A 27,404-nucleotide genomic window follows, 5' to 3' on the forward strand; every position below is an offset into this window, starting at 1 on the left:
GACACTAAACACATATACACCTGAACATCAGCAGGAGAGGACTCTTTAAAGTAGAGACACTACATACTGATATACACCTGAACATCAGCAGGAGAGGACTCTTTAAAGTAGAGACACTACATACTGATATACACCTGAACATCAGCAGGAGAGGACTCTTAAAGTACAGACACTACATACTGATATACACCTGAGCATCAGCAGGAGAGGACTCTTTAAAGTAGAGACACTAAATACTGATATACACCTGAACATCAGCAGGAGAGGACTCTTTAAAGTAGAGCACTACATACTGATATACACCTGAACATCAGCAGGAGAGGACTCTTTAAAGTAGAGACACTACATACTGATAACACCTGAACATCAGCAGGAGAGGACTCTTTAAAGTAGAGACACTACATACTGATATACACCTGAACATCAGCAGGAGAGGACTCTTTAAAGTAGAGACACTACATACTGATATACACCTGAACATCAGCAGGAGAGGACTCTTTTAAGTAGAGACACTATCATACTGATATACACCTGCAACACCATATCAGCCAGGAGAGGACTCTTTAAGTAGAGGACACTTACATACTGATAACACCTGAACATCAGCCAGGAGAGGACTCTTCTTTACAAGTAGAGAACCACTACATTACTGATTAACAACCTGAACATCAGCAAGGAGAGGACTCTTTAAGTAAACACTACATACTGATCTACACCTGAACATCAGCAGAGAGGACTCTTTTAAAGTAGAGACGCTACATACCTGAATATACACCTGAACATCAGCAGGAGACCGGACTCTTTAATATATTTTGAGGTATATTATAGGGGTATCATCTATGCGAGAATGCTTGATGCAGGGAGAGATGTGCCTGTCTTGCCAATTATGTAATTGATTATTTTTTTATGGTGACATTTATAATGAAGTGTTTTTCTGTTGGTATAGTTCCAGTTTGAAGCGTTGGTCACACCTGATTGCATTCACATACCGTCAGAAACATGAAATCGAACGTTTCTGGCTGTGATGAATGGCTTGCTGTTGGTGGGTGTGTGTTATTTGTAAGGCTGTCTAGTTTATTTTTAGTATTTGTTATTATTCATTGTTTCTAACCAATCAGACGCTGAGCTGGTTGATGATGGATCTCTGTAAACCCGGAGCACCTCCTCATTTTTAATCTCGGTAAAATCCCCTCTTTCATAAATCACAGTCTGAGGACATAACGGATGTGCAGGAGGACTCCCTTTAATTGATCAGCTTTTAAAGTGGAGTCTGGAACAGAAACCGTTGTGAGCCAGCAGCTCCATCTCAGGGTCAAAGGTCACTGAACACCGTTACTACAACCTCCATTTATAACTTTGTTTACAGGAATAATAAAAGAGGCACACACTGATGAAAAACTAGCAACCATGCAGTGCTGTGATCAAAAACACACTCTACTTTTGAGGTTTTTATAATAAAACTCTAATTAAACCAATTTATAACGCTATATTATATATAATATATAAGACATGTAACATTGAATACTGTGGACAATACCCACAGTTATAGAGCTAGCATTAGCGATGTTAGCGGTGTAGATTGGAGATAACTGAAGAGGGATGTTTGTAATCGGGTTGTTTGAGTTACTTACAGCAGAAATCAGTTTATAGAAGGAGACAGGAATACAGAAGCCAAGCAGTGACGGTTCCACCATAAACGCAGAACCGATGTTCTGAAAGGAACATCTACTGTTGAAGGAGTCTCTGAAGAGAGGGCTGTCGGACAATATGAGGTCAGAGAAAGGTTCTGAATTTAGTAAACAGTTCATGTTCTGATCACTTTCTAGAGAGTTGATGGTCTAAAAGGCTCGGGTTCAAAAGGGTTCAGGTTCTGAAGAGTTCATGTTCTGAAGAGTTCAGGTTCTAAAGGGTTCAGGTTCTGAAGGGTTCAGGTTCAAAAGGGTTCAGGTTCTGAAGAGTTCATGTTCTGAAGAGTTCAGGTTCTAAAGGGTTCAGGTTCTGAAGAGTTCATGTTCTAAAGGGTTCAGGTTCTGAAGGGTTCAGGTTCTAAAGAGTTCATGTTCTGAAGAGTTCAGGTTCTAAAGGGTTCAGGTTCTGAAGAGTTCATGTTCTGAAGAGTTCAGGGTCTAAAGGGTTCAGGTTCTGAAGAGTTCAGGTTCTAAAGGGTTCAGGTTCTGAAGAGTTCATGTTCTGAAGAGTTCATGTTCTGAAGAGTTCATGTTCTGAAGAGTTCAGGTTCTAAAGGGTTCAGGTTCTGAAGAGTTCATGTTCTAAAGGGTTCAGGTTCTGAAGGGTTCAGGTTCTAAAGAGTTCATGTTCTGAAGAGTTCAGGTTCTAAAGGGTTCAGGTTCTGAAGAGTTCATGTTCTGAAGAGTTCATGTTCTGAAGAGTTCAGGTTCTAAAGGGTTCAGGTTCTGAAGAGTTCATGTTCTAAAGGGTTCAGGTTCTGAAGAGTTCAGGTTCTAAAGGGTTCAGGTTCTGAAGAGTTCATGTTCTAAAGAGTTCATGTTCTGAAGAGTTCAGGTTCTGAAGAGTTCAGGTTCTAAAGGGTTCAGGTTCTAAAGGGTTCATGTTCTGAAGAGTTCAGGTTCTAAAGGGTTCAGGTTCTAAAGGGTTCATGTTCTGAAGAGTTCAGGTTCTGAAGAGTTCAGGTTCTAAAGGGTTCAGGTTCTAAAGGGTTCATGTTCTGAAGAGTTCAGGTTCTAAAGGGTTCAGGTTCTGAAGGGTTCAGGTTCTAAAGAGTTCAGGTTCTAAAGGGTTCAGGTTCTAAAGGGTTCAGGTTCTAAAGAGTTCATGTTCTGAAGAGTTCAGGTTCTAAAGGGTTCAGGTTCTGAAGAGTTCATGTTCTGAAGAGTTCAGGTTCTAAAGGGTTCAGGTTCTAAAGAGTTCAGGTTCTAAAGGGTTCAGGTTCTAAAGAGTTCAGGTTCTAAAGGGTTCAGGTTCTGAAGAGTTCATGTTCTGAAGAGTTCAGGTTCTAAAGGGTTCAGGTTCTAAAGGGTTCAGGTTCTAAAGGGTTCATGTTCTGAAGAGTTCAGGTTCTAAAGGGTTCAGGTTCTGAAGGGTTCAGGTTCTAAAGAGTTCATGTTCTGAAGAGTTCAGGTTCTGAAGAGTTCAGGTTCTAAAGAGTTCATGTTCTGAAGAGTTCAGGTTCTAAAGAGTTCATGTTCTGAAGAGTTCAGGTTCTAAAGGGTTCAGGTTCTGAAGAGTTCAGGTTCTGAAGAGTTCATGTTCTAAAGAGTTTAGGTTTGCAGTCGAATAGTCCAGAAATCACCTCCTATCTCCTATTCCTTGACCTCTGAGTGAAAGGTCACGGGGTTAAGGGATAGTGGATAGGAGAATTCAAAAGGACTTAGGAGAAGAGACCGCGGTACTTTAGAGAATCGACTGCACTTTCACTATCCCACGTGTTTCTGATGCGCCAGCGGACGTCCTGAATGTGCGTCTGCTGCTGTGGGGAAACTATGGAAACTACAGTTCTCTATACAGCGGACTACAACATGGATGTTCAATAAGAACGAGGGACTCCTGTAACTCATCTAGAGACTCTGTGCTCTGATGCTGTTGCTTTATGCTTTATGAACGGGGACAACAGAGAAACAGATTCTTCAGGACCAAAGCTGGAATTGAAATAAAAAGGAAAGTGAAGCTTCTGCTCGTCCCCCTCTCCCTCCGGTCCTCATTAATACAAATGATCCCAATACGTATGATTGATGAAAAGATCTTAAATCAATACAGATGTATTTATTATAAACGTTAGTCCTTAACATCTATCACTGTGTATATCACCATTCAAACATCTTTTAAAAGTTGAACAAACCCCACACAGCTCAGTGAAGACTGAGAGATGTTGACTTTATTTGATCATTTCAGTAAAAACTAACGTTCATATTTCTCTCTTTGATTATAATACTGATGAACGTTCAGAACAAAGCACTTTGGCAACTTACCACATACGTTTTAAAAAGCTTAATAAGCACCGTAACTTTCATGATATCATTTCTCCGTCATAATCGGTTGTTTGCGTGAACGGCCGACTGTTGAGTGACGGCAAATGCTGCGGCTGCAATGCATTGTGGGGCAGCATTTTCTCCTCTCCTTTCGGTTAGGGAGGTCCAGTGGTTCCTAAGCTAAAGGAGGTGATAAAGGAAGTTTGAAACCTCCTTTCCTTTCATTTAGAGAATTGGAACGGCTCTTATCATGGCTGCCACTGAGGGACTTCCGGGTCATTTCACTCCGTTAGGAAGGTTCCTAAGCTAAATGGACGATTCCACTGCAGCCCTGGAGGGTTCATGTTTTGAAGAGTTCATGTTCTAAAGTGTTCAGGTTCTAAAGGGTTCCCTCTCTCTCTCTCCAGGTGTGGGAGCTGTCCTCAGGTGAGCTGCTGCTCTCCGTTCTGTTTGACGTGGAGATCATGTCGGTGACCTTCGACCCCTCGGAGTACTTCCTGTTCTGTGGAGGCAGCGACGGGAACATCTTCCAGGTCTCACTCTGCAGCCAGGTCGGTCTCAACACTAATGTGACTAAATAATCGCTTCATCACCAAACCCTGCAGCCCTCAATGTTCCCAGTCTACATCCCAACATGCTACTTCCTGTTCACCCCCACCTCCTCCTTCCTCCATCCTCCATCCTTCAGCTGCATCCACCTCCTCCTTCCTCCTTCCTCTTTCCTTCAGCTGCATCCACCTCCTCTTTCCTCCTTCTTCTTTCCTTCAGCTGCATCCACCTCCTCCTTCCTCCATCCTTCATCCTTTAGCTGCATCCACCTCCTCCTTCCTTCACCCCCACCTCCTCCTTCCTTCATCCTTCATCCTTCAGCTGCATCCACCTCCTCTTTCCTCCTTCCTCTTTCCTTCAGCTGCATCCACCTCCTCCTTCCTTCATCCTTCATCCTTCAGCTGCATCCACCTCCACATGTCTTTGATAAAGAAATGTAAATGATTCTTTATTCTGAGTCACATAGCATTTACATTACAGTCGGCACACTCGTCATCAGTTTGATCTCTACAGTGATCCTTATTTTGACATTGTTCCCCCCCCAGTATAATTACACACATGCAGGGCACAAACAAACTTCGGTTCCGCTTCGAGGGGAGGAGTGTGTGTGTGTGTGTGTGTGTGTGTGTGTGTGTGTGTGTGTGTGTGTGTGTGTGTGTGTGTGTGTGTGTGTGTGTGTGTGTGTGTGTGTGTGTGTGTGTGTGTGTGTGTGTGTGTGTGTGTGTGTGTGTGTGTGTGTGTGTGTGTGTGTGTGTGTGTGTGTGTGTGTGTGTGTGTGTGTGTGTGTGTGTGTGTGTGTGTGTGTGTGTGTGTGTGTGTGTGTGTGTGTGTGTGTGTGTGTGTGTGTGTGTGTGTGTGTGTGTGTGTGTGTGTGTGTGTGTGTGTGTGTGTGTGTGTGTGTGTGTGTGTGTGTGCAGCCGAGGATAAATGCTGCAGTCTTTATTCATTCATCCCCATCGAGCCTTTTCTTCTGACTCTGCTGTTGTTTCTCTTCACAGCAGATTAACATTTTAAAGCTTCACATAGTTAATCCCCCCCCCCAAACCGAGGCGCTGCTCACACTCCAAGACACAGAAAATGTGTCTGTTAGTCTGTATTCATATATCTGTGTGTATTCATATATCTGTGTGTGTATCAGTGTGTGTTCATATATCCTTGTTTTAATGTTTATGTTTGATCTGCAGAGTCTCAGCCGGGAAAAATCGTTTCAGTCTGACAGCGACGGAGACACGACCTTCAAAGGACACAGGTGAGTTATCTATATGAAGACATGTAACCCTAAATCTCAGTTGTGTACAGGGGATTAATTTAGATAAAGAGCTGTAACTCAGGTGTGTACAGGTACGTCAGCTACACTGAACAAAAATATAAACGCAACACTTTTGTTTTTGCTCCCACTTCTCATGAGGTGAACTCAAAGATCTAAAACCTTTTCTATAAACACAAAATAACCATTTCTCTCAAATATTGTTCACAAATCTGAAAGAATCTGTGATAGTGAGCACTTCTCCTTTGCCGAGATAATCCATCCCACCTCACAGGTGTGGCATATCAAGATGCTGATTAGACAGCATGATTATTGCACAGGTGTGCCTTAGGCTGGCCACAATAAAAGGCCACTCTGAAACGTGCAGTTTTGCTTTATTGGGGGGGTCTGGGGGGGTCCGAAAACCAGGCAGTATCTGGTGTGAGGGGTAGGGTTAGGGTTAGGGTAATGTTGTGAATCGAGTGGCCCATGGTGGTGGTGGGGTTATGGTATGGGCAGGCGTATGTTATGGACGACGAACACAGGCCAGGAAGCAGATGTTTGCATAAGCATTTAAAGAAATAAAATATATCTAACACATACTGTCAGGTGTGTACAGTTTGGCCATTTAAATAAAGAGCCGTAACACACACACTCTGGTGTTTACAGGTGTGTGTAATTTAAAATGAAGACCTTTTTATTTGAACTCTCAGGTAAGTACAATGTGTGATTTCTCTCAGTAAATGTTTGATTTCTCTCAGTTTACGTGTGATTTCTCTCAGTTCACGTGTGATTTCTCTCAGTTCACGTGTGATTTGTGGTTTCAGGAACCTGGTGACGTGTCTCTCGGTGTCGATGGACGGCACGCTGCTGCTCTCGGGGTCACATGACGAGACAGTTCGACTCTGGGACATCCAGAGCAAGCAGAGCATCCGCTCCCTCGCACACAAAGGTAAGCCCCGCCCCCACCGTGATGTAATCTTTGACTGAAAACAACCAGCCAATCAGGTGGCCCTTTTTTTAGACAAGGGACTAACCTTCAGCTGTTTCACAATAAAAGCCCTTCAGCTCCTTCACAATAAAAGCCTTCCAGTTGTTTCACAATAAAAGCCCTTCAGCTCCTTCACAATAAAAGCCTTCCAGTCGTTCCACAATAAAAGCCTTCCAGTTGTTTCACAATAAAAGCCCTCGAGTTTCTTCACAATAAAAGCCCTTCAGCTCCTTCACAATAAAAGCCTTCCAGCTGTTCCACAATAAAAGCCTTCCAGCTGTTCCACAATAAAAGCCTTCCAGTTGTTTCCACAATAAAAGCCCTCGAGTTGTTTCACAATAAAAGCCTTCCAGCTTCTTCAAAATAAAAGACCGCAAGCTCCTTCACAATAAAAGCCTTCCAGCTGTTTCAAAATAAAAGACCGCAAGCTCCTTCACAATAAGAGCCTTGTAGTTGTTTCACAATAAAAGCCCTTAAGCGCCTTCATAATAATAGCCTTCCAACTGTTCCACAATAAAAGCCCTTCAGCCCCTTCACAATGAAAGCCTTCCAGCTCCTTCACAATAAAAGCCTGGCATAACCTTCACAATAAAAGCCTTCCAGCTGTTTCACAATAAAAGCCTTCCAGTTGTTTCACAATAAAATAATTCCAACTCCTTCACAATAAAAGCCTTCCAGCTGTTTCACAATAAAATAATTCCAGCCCCTTCACAATAAAAGCCCTTCAACCCCTTCACAATAAAAGCCCTTCAGCTCCTTCACAATAAAAGCCTTCCAGCTGTTTCACAATAAAAGCCTTCCAGCCCCTTCACAATAAAAGCCCTTCAGCTCCTTCACAATAAAAGCCTTCCAGCCCCTTCACAATAAAAGCCTTCCAGCCCCTTCACAATAAAAGCCTTCCAGCCCCTTCACAATAAAAGCCCTTCAGCTCCTTCACAATAAAAGCCCATCAGCTCCTTCACAATAAAAGCCTTCCAGCCCCTTCACAATAAAAGCCTTCCAGCCCCTTCACAATAAAAGCCTTCCAGCCCCTTCACAATAAAAGCCTTCCAGCCCCTTCACAATAAAAGCCTTCCAGCTCCTTCACAATAAAAGCCTTCCAGCCCCTTCACAATAAAAGCCTTCCAGCTCCTTCACAATAAAAGCCTTCCAGCTCCTTCACAATAAAAGCCTTCCAGCCATAAAAGCTATATTATTGTGACTGTATTGAGGTGTTATTGATCTGGTCTGTCATACATATAATTGATTATTGATAGAAGTGGTCAGACTTGTTGTTTTGAAGCTTTGTTTTATTTTTAAATAAATATATGAATCTGCATTACTGGGCGTTGAGAGAGGCCAGTACCGGCGTGTTGATCGGTGAGAATCAGACTGAATCAGGTCAGATTTGATGAGAGTCTCGGGAGATAATTTAACCTGCGTGTCTGCTGACGGGTTATTAATGAAGCGCCGTCTCTGGAGCTTTTGCTCTCCGTCTCATTCATAATAAGTGATTCTGCTGCGACTGACGGGAACATGAAAAAGAAATGCTCGCCGTGATCATGACTGGCACTTTGTAATTAACCAAATCCTCACTTCAAACGTCAGGAGACGATAATCCCTCCTCTGGCTGGACTCGCCCCCGTCACGTTTTTTCGGACGAAAGGAAAGCTTCATCCTCCGTGACGCAGCTCCTCAAACCGATTCGTCTCAGCGGGTTCAGCTGCATGCTGGGAAACACCAGAGAAACCACCACTGTCCTGGAATTATTGATTCTAAAATCACAGCAGAAGAATCCACTTCAAAATTCGGAGAAACACGAAGATGGGGAAATATCCACTTTGAACACATCACATGATCTTCTTAGGACGAAGATGAAGGTCATGTGATCAAATAACAGTTAAATAATCAGCTGAAACGAAGAGTACATCAAAAAAACAATTAGCAATCTCATTAAAAATACGATTAAATATTTAGTTATATAGTATATTAGAAATGCATACTTTGAAGGGATCATGTGACTTTAACTTGGTCCCAGACGTCTTGCTTTCAAATGTGAGTGTTTGATATAAGCACACACACTCACATTGGAGTGTGTGTGCACTAGTGCTGTAGCGACGCGTCGACGTTGTCGACGCGTCGACTTCAAAATATCGTCGACGACATATTTCCGCGTCGACGCGTCACCACCATAGACTGTATGACGCCACACACACGTGGGTCACCCAAAGCAACAAGCAGTTCGCAATCGCACTTCTAACACAATGGAGACTGAAACGGCTACCAACTCCTCCTCACAGGATTGCGCACGAAGCCCTCAAACGAAAACATCTCGCCCCAGGTCTTCAAAAGCATGGGAATACTTTAAAGTTAGTCCAAAACGCAAAGATATTTATATATTTATATCTCACTGAGACTGCTGCTGGACCGGAAGCAGCAGCTAGCTGTGGTGGCAACTATTAGCAGCTAGCATTTGCTCTCCGATTTAAAATGGAATTATGGATTATAAATTCAATCATTTTTTTATACATAGACGTTAAAAACCTATGGATTAACCGATTCAGCCGCTTTTTTTCTCATTTTATTGCCATTGAACACGTCTTTTGATCAGATTGACAGCTACGGCGGTGAGACGATCTCCCTAGAAGCTCTGTGAAGGTACGTGTTGTGATGACTGTATTTGCTTCCCCTGTCGCGAGTCCGGATCACTCAGTGATGATACTATGTACCTACATAATCTGTGGAGTCTCAGCTTTAATCGGATATATTGTATGTGCAGCTACGATAAGTAATAAGGGTACTTTTATCTTGAGTTCTGTGCCAATGTCCGTTAGCATTTTTCGCTCAGGGGTCATTTAGATGCTTCTTATGAGACTTGTGTTTTGTTTTGGTAAACATGGTTTGTATCGTCAGTTAGCTGAGATTATTTCCGTTAATCTGGTATAACACATTAATAGGTTCTTAAATATTAAGATCCCCTGAGACACAGTATCGTGAAATTTTTTTTTTTACATTACGTTTTTTATGAATTGAACAACAGAAAAATAATCGTTCGATTAGTCGACTAATCGATCAAATAATCGCCCGATTAATCGTTTTCAAAATAATCGTTTCCCCCCAGCACTAGTGTGTACAATAGAATAGAATAGTTTAATGTCATTATACATGTTCAATGAGATAAATGCTTCTCCCTTTTTAAGGGTGCCATCAAAACAAAAACAAAACATCACAACAAAATACACGCAGCATACATACTTAGGAATACCAAGTGGATGGAAAAGTATGCATTTCCTCCACTGTGCAGAGTTGATTTGTTTCTCTGTATTATTGCTCTTGACTGTCACTAAGAATATTGGCTTATTTTCCACTCTGGGAAAAGACATGCATACATATTGGGACATGCATACAAATCACAGTGTGTCCGTCAGTGTGTAACTTCACTCTGGGCTGTGTGTGTGAGTTCAGCTGCAGTTCATGAGCAGGAAACTGAGAAATGAAAGATAAATGTGAGATGTGTGGAGAAGATGCAGGGCTCCACGTTTCCCTCTCCTTCAGGCTGTTATTAAGAAACATCAGAGTGAGACCTCGTCACTGTGAAAGAGATCTGATGTCAGACGAGACTCCCAGAGGAGGCGACTGCTCCTGGGTACAAAATAAATGAGATTATATAGAAGTCTATGAGAAAATTAGATACTTCTCTCTCTCTCTCTTGATTACCTCAGATTGAATAGAAGTCTATGAGAAAATAAGATACTTCTCCCTCTCTTGATTACCTCAGATTGAATAGAAGTCTATGAGAAAATAAGATACTTCTCCCTCTCTTGATTACCTCAGATTGAATAGAAGTCTATGAGAAAATAAGATACTTCTCCCTCTCTTGATTACTTCAGATTGAATAGAAGTCAATGAGAAACCAAGATGGTGACGACAAAGAAAACAAGAAACAATCTTGAGGTTATCTCAGGGTAATTTTCATAAAGAGCAGGTCTTCTCTGTTCTCTGAAATTATATTAGAAGCAGCTTCTCTTTTGAGGAGGAAAATCACAGACATAGATCTTAATAATTTTGGACTGTAAGTGGGACACGTGGAAACAATTTAATGATCTCCTGGGATCTCTCCTCGCGTTTTAATCTGATGAAAGTGTGAATGTTTTACAGTCCAGGTTGGTTTTTAAAAGGTTTTCCCTCCTCCACATGTTGTAAATCTCTTTCAAAAACTTCCATTCTGCATAAAACCACACTCTGTGTTGGAAGGCAGAGGTTTGTACTTAAAAAATCTGAGTATTTCCTCCTTGTTGTGGTAATAAAGACCGGCTGATTATGTAACACTCAATTATAAATATTGATCTCCACTTGGCTGCAGCTGCAGGAATTACACTAATGGTCTCGATGTGGTCCAACACTGAGACATTAATCACACTGAGAGAGAGGAGCTGCCAACTCACTGCAGAGGAAACACCTGAGTGGAGTGCACCAGCTGGGCGCGAAAAAGTATGTCTTAACTCTAACGTCATGCTTAGCTACGTCTGACTTAGTGATCTGAATTTACACAGAGTGCACCAAGCCTGCCTAGTCACGGTCGTAGCTGCACCTCGTCTTAAGATGCGTGTCCACGTCAATACATTCAAAACACGTCTAATAATAATTTAACACTCGAACTTAAGCGTGCAATCGGCACCTGTAAGGTTGGGGAGAGCGCAGCGTTTCTGTCTGATCCGTGCTGGAGTTGAGGGGAGATCTCCTCGATTAAATCAAAAAGCGCTTGTCTGCCGAAACGAAACCTCTCCATCAGCTCACTGAATAGATGTCCAGTGGGGTTGTTCGATCACGGACAACTCATCTTAATGCCGTTTCGTTGTTAAACAAGACACACTGCCATCGTTATTTTCCTTCTTGCCTGTTTTACGTTATTATGGATACTATTCTCTCTTTCCGATTTACGCCTGCTCCACACTAGGCGTAAAAGTTACACCGCAACGCAAACAGGGCTTAAGTCTAAGTGGTGCACTCGTCATAACCTTTGTTTGGTCTTAACCTTCGGTTCTACGTCGGATGTAGAGTTACGCCCAGCTGGTGCACTCCTGAACACATGACACTGCAGAGGAAACACCTGAGGTACCTGAACACATCACCTGAACACAACACCTGAACACATCAGACTGCAGAGGAAACACCAGAGGCACTTGAACACATCACTTAAACACATCACACTATAGAGGAAACACCTGAACACATCACTTGAACACATCACCAGAACACATCACTTGAACACATCACCTGAACACAACACCTGAACGCATCACCTGAACGCATCACCTGAACGCATCACCTGAACGCATCACCTGAACGCATCACCTGAACACATCACCTGAACACATCACCTGAACTCATCACCTGAACGCAACAGCAGAACGCAACAGCAGAACGCTACACCTGAACGCAACACCTGAACGCACCACCTGAACGCACCACCTGAACGCATCACCTGAACACATCACCTGAACACAACACCTGAACACATCACCTGAACACAACACCTGAACACATCACCTGAACACATCACCTGAACACATCACCTGAACACACCACCTGAACACAACACCAGAACACATCACCTGAACACATCACCTGAACACATCACCAGAACACATCACCTGAACACATCACCTGAACACATCACCTGAACACAACACCTGAACACAACACCTGAACACAACACCTGAACACAACACCTGAACACATCACCTGAACACATCACCTGAACACAACACCTGAACACATCACCTGAACACATCACCAGAACACATCACCAGAACACATCACCTGAACACATCACCAGAACACATCACCTGAACACATCACCTGAACACATCACCTGAACACATCACCTGAACACATCACCTGAACACATCACCTGAACACATCACCTGAACACATCACCAGAACACATCACCTGAACACATCACCTGAACACATCACCTGAACACATCACCAGAACACAACACCTGAACACATCACCAGAACACATCACCTGAACACATCACCTGAACACATCACCTGAACACATCACCTGAACACATCACCAGAACACAACACCTGAACACAATCACCTGAACACATCACCTGAACACATCACCAGAACACATCACCAGAACACATCACCAGAACACATCACCTGAACACATCACCTGAACACATCACCTGAACACATCACCTGAACACATCACCTGAACACATCACCTGAACACATCACCTGAACACCTGAACACATCACATGAACACAACACCTGAACACATCACCTCAAATCAAATCAAATCAAGTTTTATTTATATAGCACATTTATAAACGATTTTTGGTGGAGACAAAGTGCTGTACATATAATACAAATAGCCTACAGTAGAGACACTTTACAGCAAATACAACAACACAGATTGTTCAGAATATCAGTATGAGAAAAACGACACCCTTGGTCCTTAGACCCTCTGTCCTTAGACCCTCACTTCGTACAAGGAAACACTTCCAGAGAAAACCCACAGTTTAAGGGGAACATGGGAGAAACCTCAGGGAGAGCAACAGAGGAGGGATCCCTCTCCCAGGACGGACAGACGTGCAATAGATGCCGTGTGTAAATGGAAGAGTTAATACATTTTACAGCATATAGACCGAATGTTAGGAAATGCATGTGTCTGTAATAAGAAGATGAATCCACGAGGATGTCAGCTACAATCCTGTGGAAGCCATCAGGGAAGCAGCATGACGAGACCCAAGGCAGGACCGCAGAGACAGGTTCAGCCACGACCCGAAGTCCACGACTTAATCCAGAACTCAGGATAGAGGATCCAAGACACAGGACTACAGCAAGAGGATCAGCCTCGACTCCGGATCCCGGCGTAGATATAGATACAAAACAAGAAAAAAGATTTGGCTGGGTTAATCGGAACAAGAGAATACACAGACACAGACAGAGAGGGGAAAGGTCATTGGATAAAAGTTATTCTTGATAACCCTCTAGAAAGATCTCATGAACTTCCCCACTCAATCTATCAAGACCCGAGCAGTTCTATAGATATATATAAGAAACAGAGATAGGGAGCACAACAACCTATCTCTTCGTCAGATGCACTCCCCCGCTTATCTAAGCAACTCTGTACCCCGTTACCCTCTACAAGGCCATAGACCAGCAGAGGGAAAAATGGGGGGTGGGTAAGGGTAAGGATTTTTAAGAATAAACCGCAAGGGTCTAAAGGGAAAAAAGATGAAATATAAGGTACTATATTTTAAGTAATCCTATCTACTATTCCTATATTTGAATAATGTATAAACTAAAACTATACTTTATGAAATCCTATGTTATGTTATAAATATTAAAATAAAGAACTAAATGAATAAATAAATAACTAAATAAATGAATAAATAGATAATTAAACAAAAGCCAAAGAGAAAAAGTGAGTTTTAAGTGTTGATTTAAAAACCCCCAGGGTCTGGGCCGACCTCACATGGAGGGGCAGAGTATTTCAGAGCCTGGGGCCAGCCGCTGCGAAAGCTCGATGCCCTTGGGTTTTAAGCCTGGTCTTAGGCACTATCAGCAGCAGCTGATCAGCCGACCTTAAAGCTCTGCCTGGGGCGTAGCGATGGAGGAGTTCAGCTATATAGGCCGGAGGAGCCAGCCCATTTAGGGCTTTAAAAACAAGTAATAGGAGTTTAAAATCTATTCTGAACCGAACTGGAAGCCAGTGCAATGAAGCCAGAATTGGGGTGATGTGGTCACGCTTTTTATGGCCAGTGAGAAGACGTGCAGCTGCATTCTGAACTAGCTGGAGGCGTCTAATTGAGGCCTGATCTATACCCACATACAGAGCGTTGCAGTAATCCAGTCTCGAGGTAACAAAGGCGTTAATAACCCTTTCTAGGTCTTTAAAAGATAAAAACGACTTGGTCTTAGCCAATAGTCGTATTTTGAAAAAGCAGGTCTTGACTACAGTGCTAACCTGCTTATCAAATTTAAAGGCGCTGTTGAAGGTCACTCCAAGGTTCATAACAGAGGGGAAGATATTTTTATTGAGGGAGCCCAGAATATCAACCGGGGAGACTGTTGGTTGGGGTCCAAAAAAGATGACCTCGGTCTTACTCTCATTGAGGGTGAGGAAGTTTTGGCTCAGCCAGGATTTAATCTCTGTTAAGCAGTCCTTCAACTGCTGTAATGAGTTGGCATTTTGATTGAGAGGCAGATAGATCTGTACATCATCAGCGTAACAATGGAAGGGGATATTATGTTTTGTAAGAATTGAACCTAGGGGCACTATGTACAATAGAAAAAGGATGGGGCCCAGAATCGAGCCTTGGGGAACCCCACAGGTAAGAGGGGCTTTGGCAGAGGAGAAGACACCTAACTGCACTGAGAAGCTACGGTCCGTCAAATAAGACCTGAACCATGCAAGAGCAGAGCCTGTAATGCCTGCGGACTGTTCAAGCCGTGACAACAGGATACTATGATCCACAGTGTCAAAGGCAGCAGTTAAATCTAACAGCACCAAAACAGCTGGGCTGCCTGAATCGGTGGCTAAGAGCAGATCATTAAAAACTCTTAAAAGGGCTGTTTCAGTGCTGTGCATAGGTTTAAAGCCAGACTGACATTTTTCATGGATACCATGCGTGGTTAAAAATGACTGCAACTGGGCGTAGACTACTCGCTCCAGGGCTTTAGATAAAAAGGGTAGCTGGGAGATGGGCCTGAAATTTGCGAGAATGGAGGGATCGAGATTTTTCTTTTTAAGTAGTGGCTTAACCGCGGCATGTTTGAAGGCAGCTGGGACACATCCTGAGCTAAGAGAAGTGTTTACAAGCAATAAAACACTTGCTCCAACTGATTCAAAAACATCTCTAAGGAAGTGAGAGGGAATGCTGTCTGAGGTGCAGTTTGTCGGCCGCAGGTGCTTGACTACTTCCGAGAGAGAAGAGAAGGATACAGGCTCAAATGGTCGAGGACAGCAGGGCACAGAAAGGGATCTGGGGTAGTACTAGTATAGGCTAGCCTACGAGCAGATACTTTTTCGATAAATCATTTAAGAAATGTATTGCAGAGAGTAGTTGATGGCACAATTGGAGAAGCATCACAAGGATTAATGATCGAATTGAGGACATTAAAAAGAACTTGAGGTTTATGGCCTGTTTTTGGAGATGAACAGAGAAATATACTCTGTTTTGGCTTTGACTGCCGTCTGATAATCGGAGAGGCAAGCACGAAGAGTTTCTAAGGAGACATGAAGTTTATCCTTTTTCCATTTTCTCTCTGCACGCCTACAAGCGCGTCTAAAAGCGCAAGTACAATCATTGAGCCACGGCTCTGAGAGAACTTTGTTGCGTCTAAGCGTAAAAGGAGCAACGGAATCCAGTATTAGTGTGCATGTCGAATCAAACAAAGAGATAAGCTCATCCGCACTAAAAGCACAGTTCACCTCTAATTTACAGATCGGATAAGTATTAAAAGCATCTGAAAACTGTGAGGCAGTCAAGGGGTTAATTGAACGCAGACAACGCCTAGGAGCATGTGACTCGACTCCTACAGAAGGGATCGAGGTTGTAAACAGAACCGGTAAATGGTCTGAGATACGCGTTCCTGCACAGATTTCATCCACAGAGATAGACAATCCAAACGATAATACTAAATCTAAGGTGTGTTCTTTATCATGTGTTGGGCCAGCCACGGACTGAATGAGACCGAAAGAGTCGAGGAGGTTTAAAAAATCCCTAACCAGAGGTTTAGACTCGCAGCACACATGGACATTAAAGTCTCCGCAGATCAAATCACGATCATATTTCACTATGATCCCGGACAGAAAGTCAGAAATGTCAGTTATAAAATCATTATTGTACTTTGGCGGACGATACACGACTGCGCATAGTATAGGCGAGGCTAAGTTCAATTCAAAAAGCTGCAACTCGAAGCTAGCATAGATAGTTACTGGGTGAAGCAAACGGCATTGGAGATTAGCTCTAAACACTGAAGCTATGCCCCCACCACGGCCGGTGGTACGGGGGGAGCTGAAGAAAGTACAGTCGGGAGGAAGAAGTTCAGAAAACGGTACATACTCGCCGGTGTGGACCCAGGTCTCCGTCAGGAACATTAAATCCAGATCATGAGAGGTGAAGAAGTCGTTTAGCAGGAACGTCTTGTTTGCTATTGACCTAGCATTTAGCAAAGCCATGCAGAGTTTTCTCCCCGGGCTGGCTGAAGGTGTAGTGCGTCTCAGCTGACGAAGATGTGCGTGTTGAACGCCGCGCGGACCGGGAGCAGTCAGTCGGGCAGGAGGAGCTGCCAGCGGGCCCAGCAGAGGCCGCAGCTCCGGAAAGACAGGGCGAATCCACCGAACCCTCGGATGGCGTGCAGCGGGCGGGCCATGACATCTGATGCGTGGATAAGTCACGGAAGAAGCCGTCAGGTGTGCTTTTTGATGGACAAGTGCGCCACCACGCTTTCCCCGTTGCCTAAAGCGCTTTCGGTGAGGCAGGGTGAAGGGCAACCGGCGCAGGTAGGTGGGAATATCTGACAGTAGAGGGGGGGGGAGTTGATTTACGGTTGCCAGATATAGGTTTGGGCAGCAGTATAAACTCCAGTGAGGGTCTTAGGTGGAGGAGAGCTTGGCGATCATAGACAAGCAGAGCAGGGACATTCTGACACACATAAAACAAAGACAGGATAGCTAAAGGCAGAGAGCTGAGGGAGCGGCATGCCAACACAGGCGCCATCTTGAAATCCTTCTCACGTGAACACATCTCCTGAACACATCACCTGAACACAACACCTGAACACAACACCTGAACACAACACCTGAACACATCACCTGAACACAACACCTGAACACATCACCTGAACACATCACCTGAACACATCACCTGAACACATCACCTGAACACAACACCTGAACACATCACCTGAACACATCACCTGAACACAACACCTGAACACAACACCTGAACACATCACCTGAACACATCACCTGAACACATCACCTGAACACAACACCTGAACACATCACCTGAACACATCACCTGAACACAACACCTGAACACATCACCTGAACACATCACCTGAACACATCCCACGGGCATCTAAACACAACACCTGAGCACCTGAACATGACACCAGAAAAACTCACCTGAAGACAACACATTAATACAACACCTGAATAATTTACCTGAACACCACATTAACACAACATCTAAACACACCACCTCAACAGAACACCTGTACATGAACTCAACATATAACCTGAACACGACACCTCAACACATGTTCTCATCATAACACCTGCACCTCAACACATCACCTGCATACATGACCTCAACGGAAGACATCACCTGAACGCATCACCTGAACGCATCACCTGAACACATGACCTCAACGGAAGACATCACCTGAACGCATCACCTGAACGCATCACCTGAACGCATCACCTGAACACATGACCTCAACGGAAGACATCACCTGAACGCATCACCTGAACGCATCACCTGAACACATGACCTCAACGGAAGACATCACCTGAACGCATCACCTGAACGCATCACCTGAACACATGACCTCAACGGAAGACATCACCTGAACACATCACCTGAACGCATCACCTGAACACATGACCTCAACGGAAGACATCACCTGAACGCATCACCTGAACGCATCACCTTAACAGAACACCTGAACATTTCTTCCGCACACAACAAATAAACATATCCCTTGAACACAAGGGATATGTTTTCAAGGGATGTGTCGGATCCCCTGACCATAACACCTGCACCTGAACACATGACCTCAACAAAAGACATCACCTAAACACAGCACCTGAATGCATCACTCGAATATATCCTGCAGGATCCAACGGTTTAACCTCTCCTGAGACTCTGGCTCTGGCTTGGATTAAAGCTCCGGTTAATCTGAGGAAATTAATTCAGAATTCCCCAGACAGGAAGTTGGAGTGGCGGTGAAATCAATGTGTGTGTTGCAGTGTGTCCAGAGCAGTGTGTACAGTGCAGTGTGTAGAGAGCAGTGTGTACAGAGCAGTGTGTACAGAGCAGTGTGTACAGAGCAGTGTGTACAGTGCAGTGTGTACAGAGCAGTGTGTACAGAGCAGTGTGTATAGGTTTTATATTGCAGTTTTTATGTTGCAGTTTTTATGTTGCAGTCTAAAGATTTTCAAACCAAAGTTCAGACTCTGAAGTTCCTTCAGTTTCACAGTCGTAATAAAAGTTTCATGTTCAATTCGACCGTCAGCTGAAAGTGAAATACAGAAAGAGACACACGGCTCTGTTAGTGTTCAGATGAAGATTTATATCCAGCTTTCTTCTTCTGCAATGCTTTAAATGCTTTCCCTCCATCAACCAGCCCCTATGAATCAACAACAACAAGCAGGCAGGTTTTACTTTCAACATTTTAAACCGACCTGACTGCTGTCTGCCCTCAGTTACATAAATGTGATTACTGGAGCTTCTTAAATCAAACGCTCCCTCTGAAGAAGAAGCACATTGTTGAGTGTGATGAACGGTTTAAAGACACGAGTGAAGAATCGTTTCTCAGACAGTTCACGGCATATATCAATAAGTGAATACATAAATGTGTAGAGCACCAGCAGCAGTGATTGGAGAGCGGCTCCCTGACATTAATAAATGATGAGTAATAATCAGGTCAGCCCGAGAGAGGATCTGCTGCAGCTCTCGCTTATTTCAGCTCTCAAATTGAAGAAATGTCCTCACTTTGATGTTCGTGCTGCCTTCAGGCGCACTGCTGATGTCACGGTCAGCCGGCTGCTCATTGGTCCGTGAAAGATAGTTTCTGTCCAGACAGAGACGTCCAATCGGAAGCTTTTATTATGCTGGTGTCACGCTTCAGGTGGCTGCTAATTAGGCCATTCAAGAAAAACGTACTATTCAATCAAAAACATCCAATCAGAAGCTCCCAATATACGGATGTCACGGTCAGCTGGCTGCTTATTGGTCCTGACAGAAACATCCAATCAGAAGCTCCCAATATACGGATGTCACGGTCAGCCGGCTGCTTATTGGTCAGTGAAAGATAGTTTCTGTCCAGATGGAAACATCCAATCAGCAGCTTTCACTCTACTGATGGCACGTGTCAGGTGGCTCCTTACTGGTTCTTTAACAAGAAGATTTAGTGTCCATTCAGAACCCTCCAATCAGAAGCTCTCATTTAGCTGATGTCACAGTTGGGGGGTGGGGGATTGCTTCTTGGGCCATTAAAGAAATGTACTTTTCACTCAGTCATCCAATCTGAAGCTTTCATTCATGTCAGGTGGCTGCTTATTGTTCCTTTTAAAGAAATGTACTTTTCACTCAGTCATCCAATCAGAAGCTTTCATTCATGTCAGGTGGCTGCTTATTGTTCCTTTTTAAAGGTATTTAGTGTCCAGATGAAAACATCCAATCAGAAGCTGTCATTTTGGTGATTTCACGGTCAGCCGGCTGCTAATTGGTTCGTTAAAGAGAACATTTAGTGTCCATTCAGAACCCTTCAATCAGAAGCTCTCATTTAGCTGATGTCACGGTTTGGGGGCTACTTCTTCTTCTGAGAAATGTACTTTTCACTCAGAATCATCCAATCAAAAGCTTTCATTCTGCTGTTTCACATGTCAGCCGGCTGCTAATTGGTTCGTTAAAGAGAACATTTAGTGTCCATTCAGAAACATCCAATCAGAAAACTTTCATTCTGCGGATGTCAATGTCAACTAGCTCCTCATTGGTCACAGTCACATGAATTCTAGTATCTGCAGTTCTCTGACATCACTTCCTGTCCGTGTTCAGGTCCGGTGACGAACGCTGTCATCATGGCGGCTCCAGCGAACATGTTCCTCCCCGACAGTCGTCCGGCCGTCCCTCTGCCGAGGTTCAGCCGACACCTGCAAGCCTCTGAAGGGGGCGGGGCCTCAGAGGTGTGTGTCCGCCCCGCGCTCTACACACAGGTGAGGGTGGACTCTTATTCTGAAAGGTTTACAGGAAGAGACCTATCTGCAGAAAGTTTGAGATTGAACCTCTTTTATTTTTGAAATGTTTCCAAGAAGGAGGGGAAGATGTACCTGCAGAAAGCTTTTATTTTGAAATGTTTCCAGGAAGAGACCTACCTGTAGGACCATTATAGACTGAACTCTTATTTTGAAATGTTTACACTAAGAGGAGCAGACGTACCTGCAGAAGGCTGAAAGACTGACTTCTTTTATTTTGAAATGTTGACAGGAAGAGGAGCTGACGTACATGCAGAAAGCTGATAGGCTGAACTTGTTGATGAACGCTGTGACAGACAAGGTAAGAAGGGGCGGGGCTTCAGGCGATCATGTGACTCTAATGTTCGTCAGATTGGAGAGAAAAAAACAGCTAAATGTCAGAGACAAAAATATAAAATGTCACAGAGAGCCCGAAGAATGCCTGCTCACTTTATTAACATTAATCGGCACTATTTTTATAATCCCTGATTATTTGTTATTAAATATTTATTTTGATGTTTCAGTCGGTGTACGGAGACGGGGAGAACACGAAGGTTCGAGTCTCCGAGCTGGAGGAGGAAGTTCAAACTCTGAAGAAAGTCAACAAAGATCTTTACGAGTTCACCAGCCAGCTGCTCACCAAACCCACATAAACACACAGTGTGACACACACACACACACACACACACACACACACACACACACACACACACACACACACACACACACACACACACACACACACACACACCTCCGTAAACATGTGCACACGTTAAAACCGTCTGTGATGATTTTGTTTTTATAAAATAAAATGATTTTGTTTTGGTAAGACTTCCTGTGTCTTTGATGATGTGGAAATGTTCCTGCAGTGAGTGAATGTTACACATTACAATAATGAATTAAACTTGACCTCATTATTAACAATCGGAAACTTTCCAATTTACTATAAGAGGATTTACGTCATCATTAACCAACTTTACATAATGTGAGCCTCTCCGCTCACACACAGTAAAAAGGGGATGGAAGGAGACAGGGTAAATATCAACGTGGCCAGTGCGGGTCTTTATGGGTCTGTTTCCGCGGCCAAGAGCGTCCGCCAGGATCCAGCCTACTGCAGGACAGACCAGAACCACATGCTTTTATCCAGTGACTGATTCTGATCAGCTGTCTGGTCCCTGGCCGAGCCACTCTCATCACTCCAGCAGCCGGCGCCCTAACCACACCCCGTTGCCACATAATTATTAACCACCAGAAACGATACCTCATTATGAACAATCAGAAACTATACCTCATTATTAACAAACATAAACGTTACCTCATTATTACCCCCGACAACTTTAGACCCAGATTTAGACTTTTGGGGTCTCTTTGTGACGTACAGCAAATGAACAGTAATTTAAATCCGTCCAATCAAATCAATAATCGGTCCCTGACATACTTTTAGGCTTTTATTCTAAAGGAACTGAGTCTACAGAAGATTTCAGACGTGGACCTCAATTAACCCCGGCTGGTGTGAGTTTAAATGATCAGAGCGATTCTATGCAGTGTAGCTTCAAATAAACCACATTCAAAAAGAAGAAACACTTCTACAGCAAACTCCATCTGAGCTCCTGACTGCAGACCAGGAGAATATGTCTGTGTTTTATTAACTAATATATATCATAATGTGAATTAATAGATCTGTAGACTTTTTATTATTCATACTTACACCTATGAACCTTTTAATTATAAATGTAGCATGGCACCGGTTCTCTGATAAGAGAATCTAGGACAATGTTCTGCCGGAGAAATATCAAGAAGATATTGGGGGGGGGGGGGGATTCTGAAGCAATTGGAAACAGGACACGAGGAGAACTGGAGCTTTGATGGAAAACACTGACGGTTTATTTGGAGCTTCGGCCGGAGAATTCACAAGACATGTCACGGGCCACGGTCTGACCACACGGTTGAGATGCCACTATCAATTCTGAAGAGCCCTCCTGTAGCTCCAGGTTTGAACTAGTTCAGAGTGTAATGATCAACATTCTTCAATAGACAACCTTCCTAAATGTTCCCACACCACGCCGCTCCTTCGCTCCCTCCACTGGCTTCCGGTAACTGCTAGAATCCACTTCAAGACACTGGTACTTGCGTACCATGCTGTGAATGGATCTGGCCCTTCGTACATCCAGGACATGGTTAAACCGTACACCCCAGCGCGTGCACTACGCTCTGCATCAGCCAAACGACTCGCTGCACCCTCGCTGCGAGGGGGACCCAAGTTCCCATCGGCGAAAACACGTGGGTTTGCTGTCCTGGCTCCAAGATGGTGGAATGAGCTCCCCATTGACATCAGGACAGCAGATAGCTTACACACCTTCCAGACTGAAAACTCATCTCTTTCGACTCCACTTCGAGCGATAGAACTATTAACAAAGCACTTTTATACTAATAAAGGACTGGCTTATCTAAAGCCAGTTGAGTAGCACTTGAAATGTTTGGCTCTATGAAACCTGATGTACTTTATGATTCTGTTTTCTTCAAGCTTGTATCTTCTTGGTCGAGCGCACTTATTGTAAGTCGCTTTGGATAAAAGCATCAGCTAAATGTAATGTCATGTGATAGACTAAACAGCTGAGGACACTGAATCACATTTGTTGTCTCTTATGGCTCGGGGTCATCTACACCCCGAGAAGGATGTGTTCCAGGTGTCCCACAACAATAACTATCTCTGACCGAGAGCTGCCCGGTCACAAACTGGTAACAATAACAACTTGCTAGGGCAGCCCCTCCTTGATCAGCTGCGTCAGAGGGCGAAAGGTCAACATGTAGGGCGAAATCATTCCCTGACAGATATTAAATTCAATATAAAATGATCAGTGAATGAGGCTTAAGGCTGTGACTTCACTTCCTAAGAATTCCAACAAAAAAATCGATAATATATTGTAATTGCAATTGTATTTTAAAGGAGTGTTTTCTAGCTGTTATTTGGTTGGGGTGTTTTCATTATATTTGGACTGGTTGTAATATATTTATAACAAATATTTTTAAATGCCTTTGATATGCCCCCTGTCTGTAAAACCTTCAAATGAAATAGTTTTACTTTTACTGATTAATCTCCTTTTGTGATTGTTTTTGACCTTTAATAAAATAAAAAATGCACCCTTTATTTATTCAGGAAGAGCTCAGTGACAGTGTTTGCACCGAAAAATAAATTAAAAAAACTGTAATGATATAAAAAAACAACACATTAGGAATATTAAAAACTGGATTAAAGGCAGAGATTTAAAACGATGAACTCAGACGGATAATTTCCTCGCTAAGGTTTAAATCTGTCCATCATCGAGTCTACGGTCATTTATACTTTATTCAGACTTACAGACTAAAGTTTATACAATGACTGAAATATAACTTATGACATTTAGTGAAAATCTACATTAATAATTAAATAACTTCATCTGCTGTAGAATGTAAATGTGACATTTTAAAAATACAAATGATGAATGTCAAGTTGGTATAAATATTTTTTCATATGGTCTTTAAGTCAGTGTGAAGGGTTTATTTAATTATATCTTATCATAATTAGTTTGACCTTGAGGATCTTATGCAGGCAAACATATCCTTTAAATAATAAAAATATTAAAACCTGACTAAGTTCAGAGGTTTCGGAGGTTCTCAAATAATACGACTGAGGTTTATATTCAAAATGAATAAATATACCGTTAAGTGTGTGTGTATGTGTGTGTGTGTGTGTGTGTGTTCTCCTCATAAAATCAGGATCAAACACTGGATTATATTCCTTTCTAATTAATGTTAATTCCAGTTGTTCCACTTTTCTCAAAGAGATTTGGTTAATATGGAAATGTTTATGTGTTATTGTGTGTGTGTGTGTGTGTGTGTGTGTGTGCGTGTGTGTGTGTGTGTGTGTGTGTGTGTGTGTGTGTGTGTGTGTTATGTAACATGAGGTTCTGACGATTACTGTTCTGAAGCTCGCAGTGAAGAAAAATCTGAATCCAGAGACGTAATACTGCAGTAACGGTATAATACACAGTATAAACTCTCTGTTACAGTATGTTATTAATGATAGACAGTATAAATACTGCACATTATAAATACTACATTAACTTAAAATTCAAAGCAACAGTTTGATAATCATGTGTAATTTATTATAATGTCATTTTAAAAAGCAGTTTAATTATCAATGTAATAATTCATTGTTTATTCATTTCTAATAACTGCTGATACTGGTCTTTTTGTACCTCTCCTCTCCCTCGATCCTCTTCAGCAACGGTCATTATTTTTGCTCAACAGCGGTCTGTCATCGAGTCTTAACAACCTCTGAAATGTTCAAATTGACCAATCAGAATCGAGTATTCATCCAATCCTTGTGATAATATTTATTAAAATCTCCAAAAACTCTTTGAACATTAATGAATGAGTTATTAATTTAACTGCTAGTCATTACATTTCCAAGATGTTAATAAAACACACTGTATGTTACATTAAGTGATAATGATTATATAACACTATTTTATAATGGTATAACTTCATTATAATATCAATACAACGCTCACATAGAACCTCCAGCACTTTGCTGGGGGCTCAGTGCTGGGACCAGTTGTAATGCGGGACAGTGTTCAACATTTTACATTTTTTAGTTTTGTATAAAGTCATAGCGCACAAAACAAACATAACATAAACATGTCTGTGTTTGAATCAGTAACAGAACTGGTTTCAGCAGTTTACATTTGATTAAATCACATTATGAAAAACAAAATGCGTTCCCGATAACTTCGGCTAATTACAGCACAATGCTAACAAAAAGTCGTTATTTCCCGGCTTAGTTGAATACTCGATTCTGATTGGTCAATCTAGATAACACACTGCTGTTGGGGGGGACCAATGGAGAGGAGGGAACGCTGCACATCATCCCTTACTTATTGACCGCCCATGTGTAGCACTTCTAACACCTCCTTCATCACCTCCTCACCACTTGTTGCTCCTCTTCATCACCTTCTTATTTCACCTCCTTTGTAATGTCCCACCTCCTCCATGTCTCTCTCTTATTATTGTTATAATTCACTGCATATCCAGTTTTGAAAGATGGTGTGTATTATTATTACCCCCCCTCCTCTCCCGTCAGGATCTCCCTGTACCTCCTGCATCCCACCCAAAAACACGCCCGCGTGTAGCGCTTCTAACAACTCCTTCATCACCTCCTTCATCACCTCCTCACCACTTGTTGCTCCTCTTCATCACATTATTATTTCACCTCCTTTCCTCCTTTTTAATGTCCCACCTCCTCCCTGTCTCTCCCCATCCTCCCCTCTCCCGTTAGGATCTCCCTGTACCTCCTGTCTCCCCCCACCCTCCCCTCCCTCTCTCTCTCCCGGTGTTTGGGCGGGAGTTACCGGGAGGAGCGGCGGCAGAGCGATGTGGAGCTCGGCAGGATGTCTTCCACCTCCTCCTGGTCCCGGAGCCTCAGCCTCCTGCAGCTCTTCCTCCTCTTCCTCCTTCTGCAGCTCTTCCTCCCTCCCTGCCTCCCCCACCCGCAGCCGTGCCTCCTCCTGCAGCGGATCGGGCACAAGGTGCGGGTCGGGGCACTTCTCCCGGCGCAGCGGGGGGTCCGGGTCCGAGTCCAGGCGGCGCTCAACCGGGCGGTGGAGGAGAGGGACAACCGGGAGAACCGGGACCCGGAGAGGGAGAAGGACCGGGACCCGGAGATGAGGACAAACTTCTTTCTCCCGTACAACTTGAGTCTGGAGCTGGTGTCCCGGCAGCCGGCGGCGGCGGACCCGGACTCGGTGCTCCGGTGCGGGTGTGCGGGTCTCGGGGCGTCGGGGGTCTCCGCGGTGCTCGCGTTCCCGCAGAACCGAGAGGAGCTGCTGCAACTGGACCTCATGTCCTCATTCATGGAGATCCCGTTCATCAGCGTCCTGGAGCAGGGAGAGCCTGTCCAAACACAGGTACACACACACACACACACACACACACACACACACACACACACACACACACACACACACACACACACACACACACACACACACACACACACACACACACACACACACACACACATACACACACACACACACACACACACACACACACACACACATACACACACACACACGGTCTTTATAATGTGAAAAATACTGATAATTATTTAATAATGATAATAAAAAAATAGAACAGACACAGCTGTAGGCATCTGAGGATACACACAGTTTCAGACACACTCTCTCACACGCACACACACACACACAACACACACACACACACACACACACACACACACACACACACACACACACACACACACACACACACACACATATATATATATATACATGTACGTATATAACCAGAAAAAATTGAAGGAATGAAGGGCAGTGTCTTTTAAGTTACAGCTTGCACCAGACAGAGACACACACACACACACACACACACACACACACACACACACACACACACACACACACACACACACACACACACACACACACACACACACACACACACACACACACACACACAGAGATCTCGGGCGCTCCCTGGGCTGGCACTTGTCCAGGTGTCCCCCCCCGCTGGTGTCTCCCTCCAGTGTGTGTATGTCAGTGCATGTGTGTTTTAATCTGTTTTCGTTTTTTGTGTGATCTTGTTTGACCTTGACTGTTTGCAGGTTCCTCTGAACTGGAGGAGGGTGGTGTCTGTCTGTATG

The 27,404-nt window shown here is 43.5% G+C and overlaps 2 protein-coding genes across 4 annotated transcripts; both read left to right on the plus strand.

The window, feature by feature from the left end:
* Positions 1–4,354: 4,354 nt before the first annotated feature.
* On the plus strand, positions 4,355–21,532 carry wdr18 (WD repeat domain 18; the record flags this gene model as incomplete). Of its 3 annotated transcripts, none has more annotated exon segments than XM_034232852.1 (7): positions 4,355–4,498; positions 5,681–5,745; positions 6,570–6,694; positions 20,526–20,683; positions 20,955–21,023; positions 21,226–21,366; positions 21,419–21,532. In XM_034232852.1, coding segments are annotated over 6 exon segments (690 nt in total), but the record flags the coding sequence as incomplete, so codon positions are not given.
* A 4,554-nt stretch (positions 21,533–26,086) lies between these two features.
* LOC117557156 (glutamate receptor ionotropic, NMDA 3B-like) lies at positions 26,087–26,646 on the plus strand (the record flags this gene model as incomplete). The annotated part of the gene is given in 1 exon segment (XM_034232849.1): positions 26,087–26,646. A coding segment is annotated over 1 exon segment (516 nt), but the record flags the coding sequence as incomplete, so codon positions are not given.
* Between the last annotated feature and the right edge of the window lie 758 nt (positions 26,647–27,404).

Source organism: Gymnodraco acuticeps, unplaced genomic scaffold (assembly GCF_902827175.1).
Source record: "Gymnodraco acuticeps unplaced genomic scaffold, fGymAcu1.1, whole genome shotgun sequence".
NCBI classification, from domain to species: Eukaryota; Metazoa; Chordata; class Actinopteri; order Perciformes; family Bathydraconidae; genus Gymnodraco; species Gymnodraco acuticeps.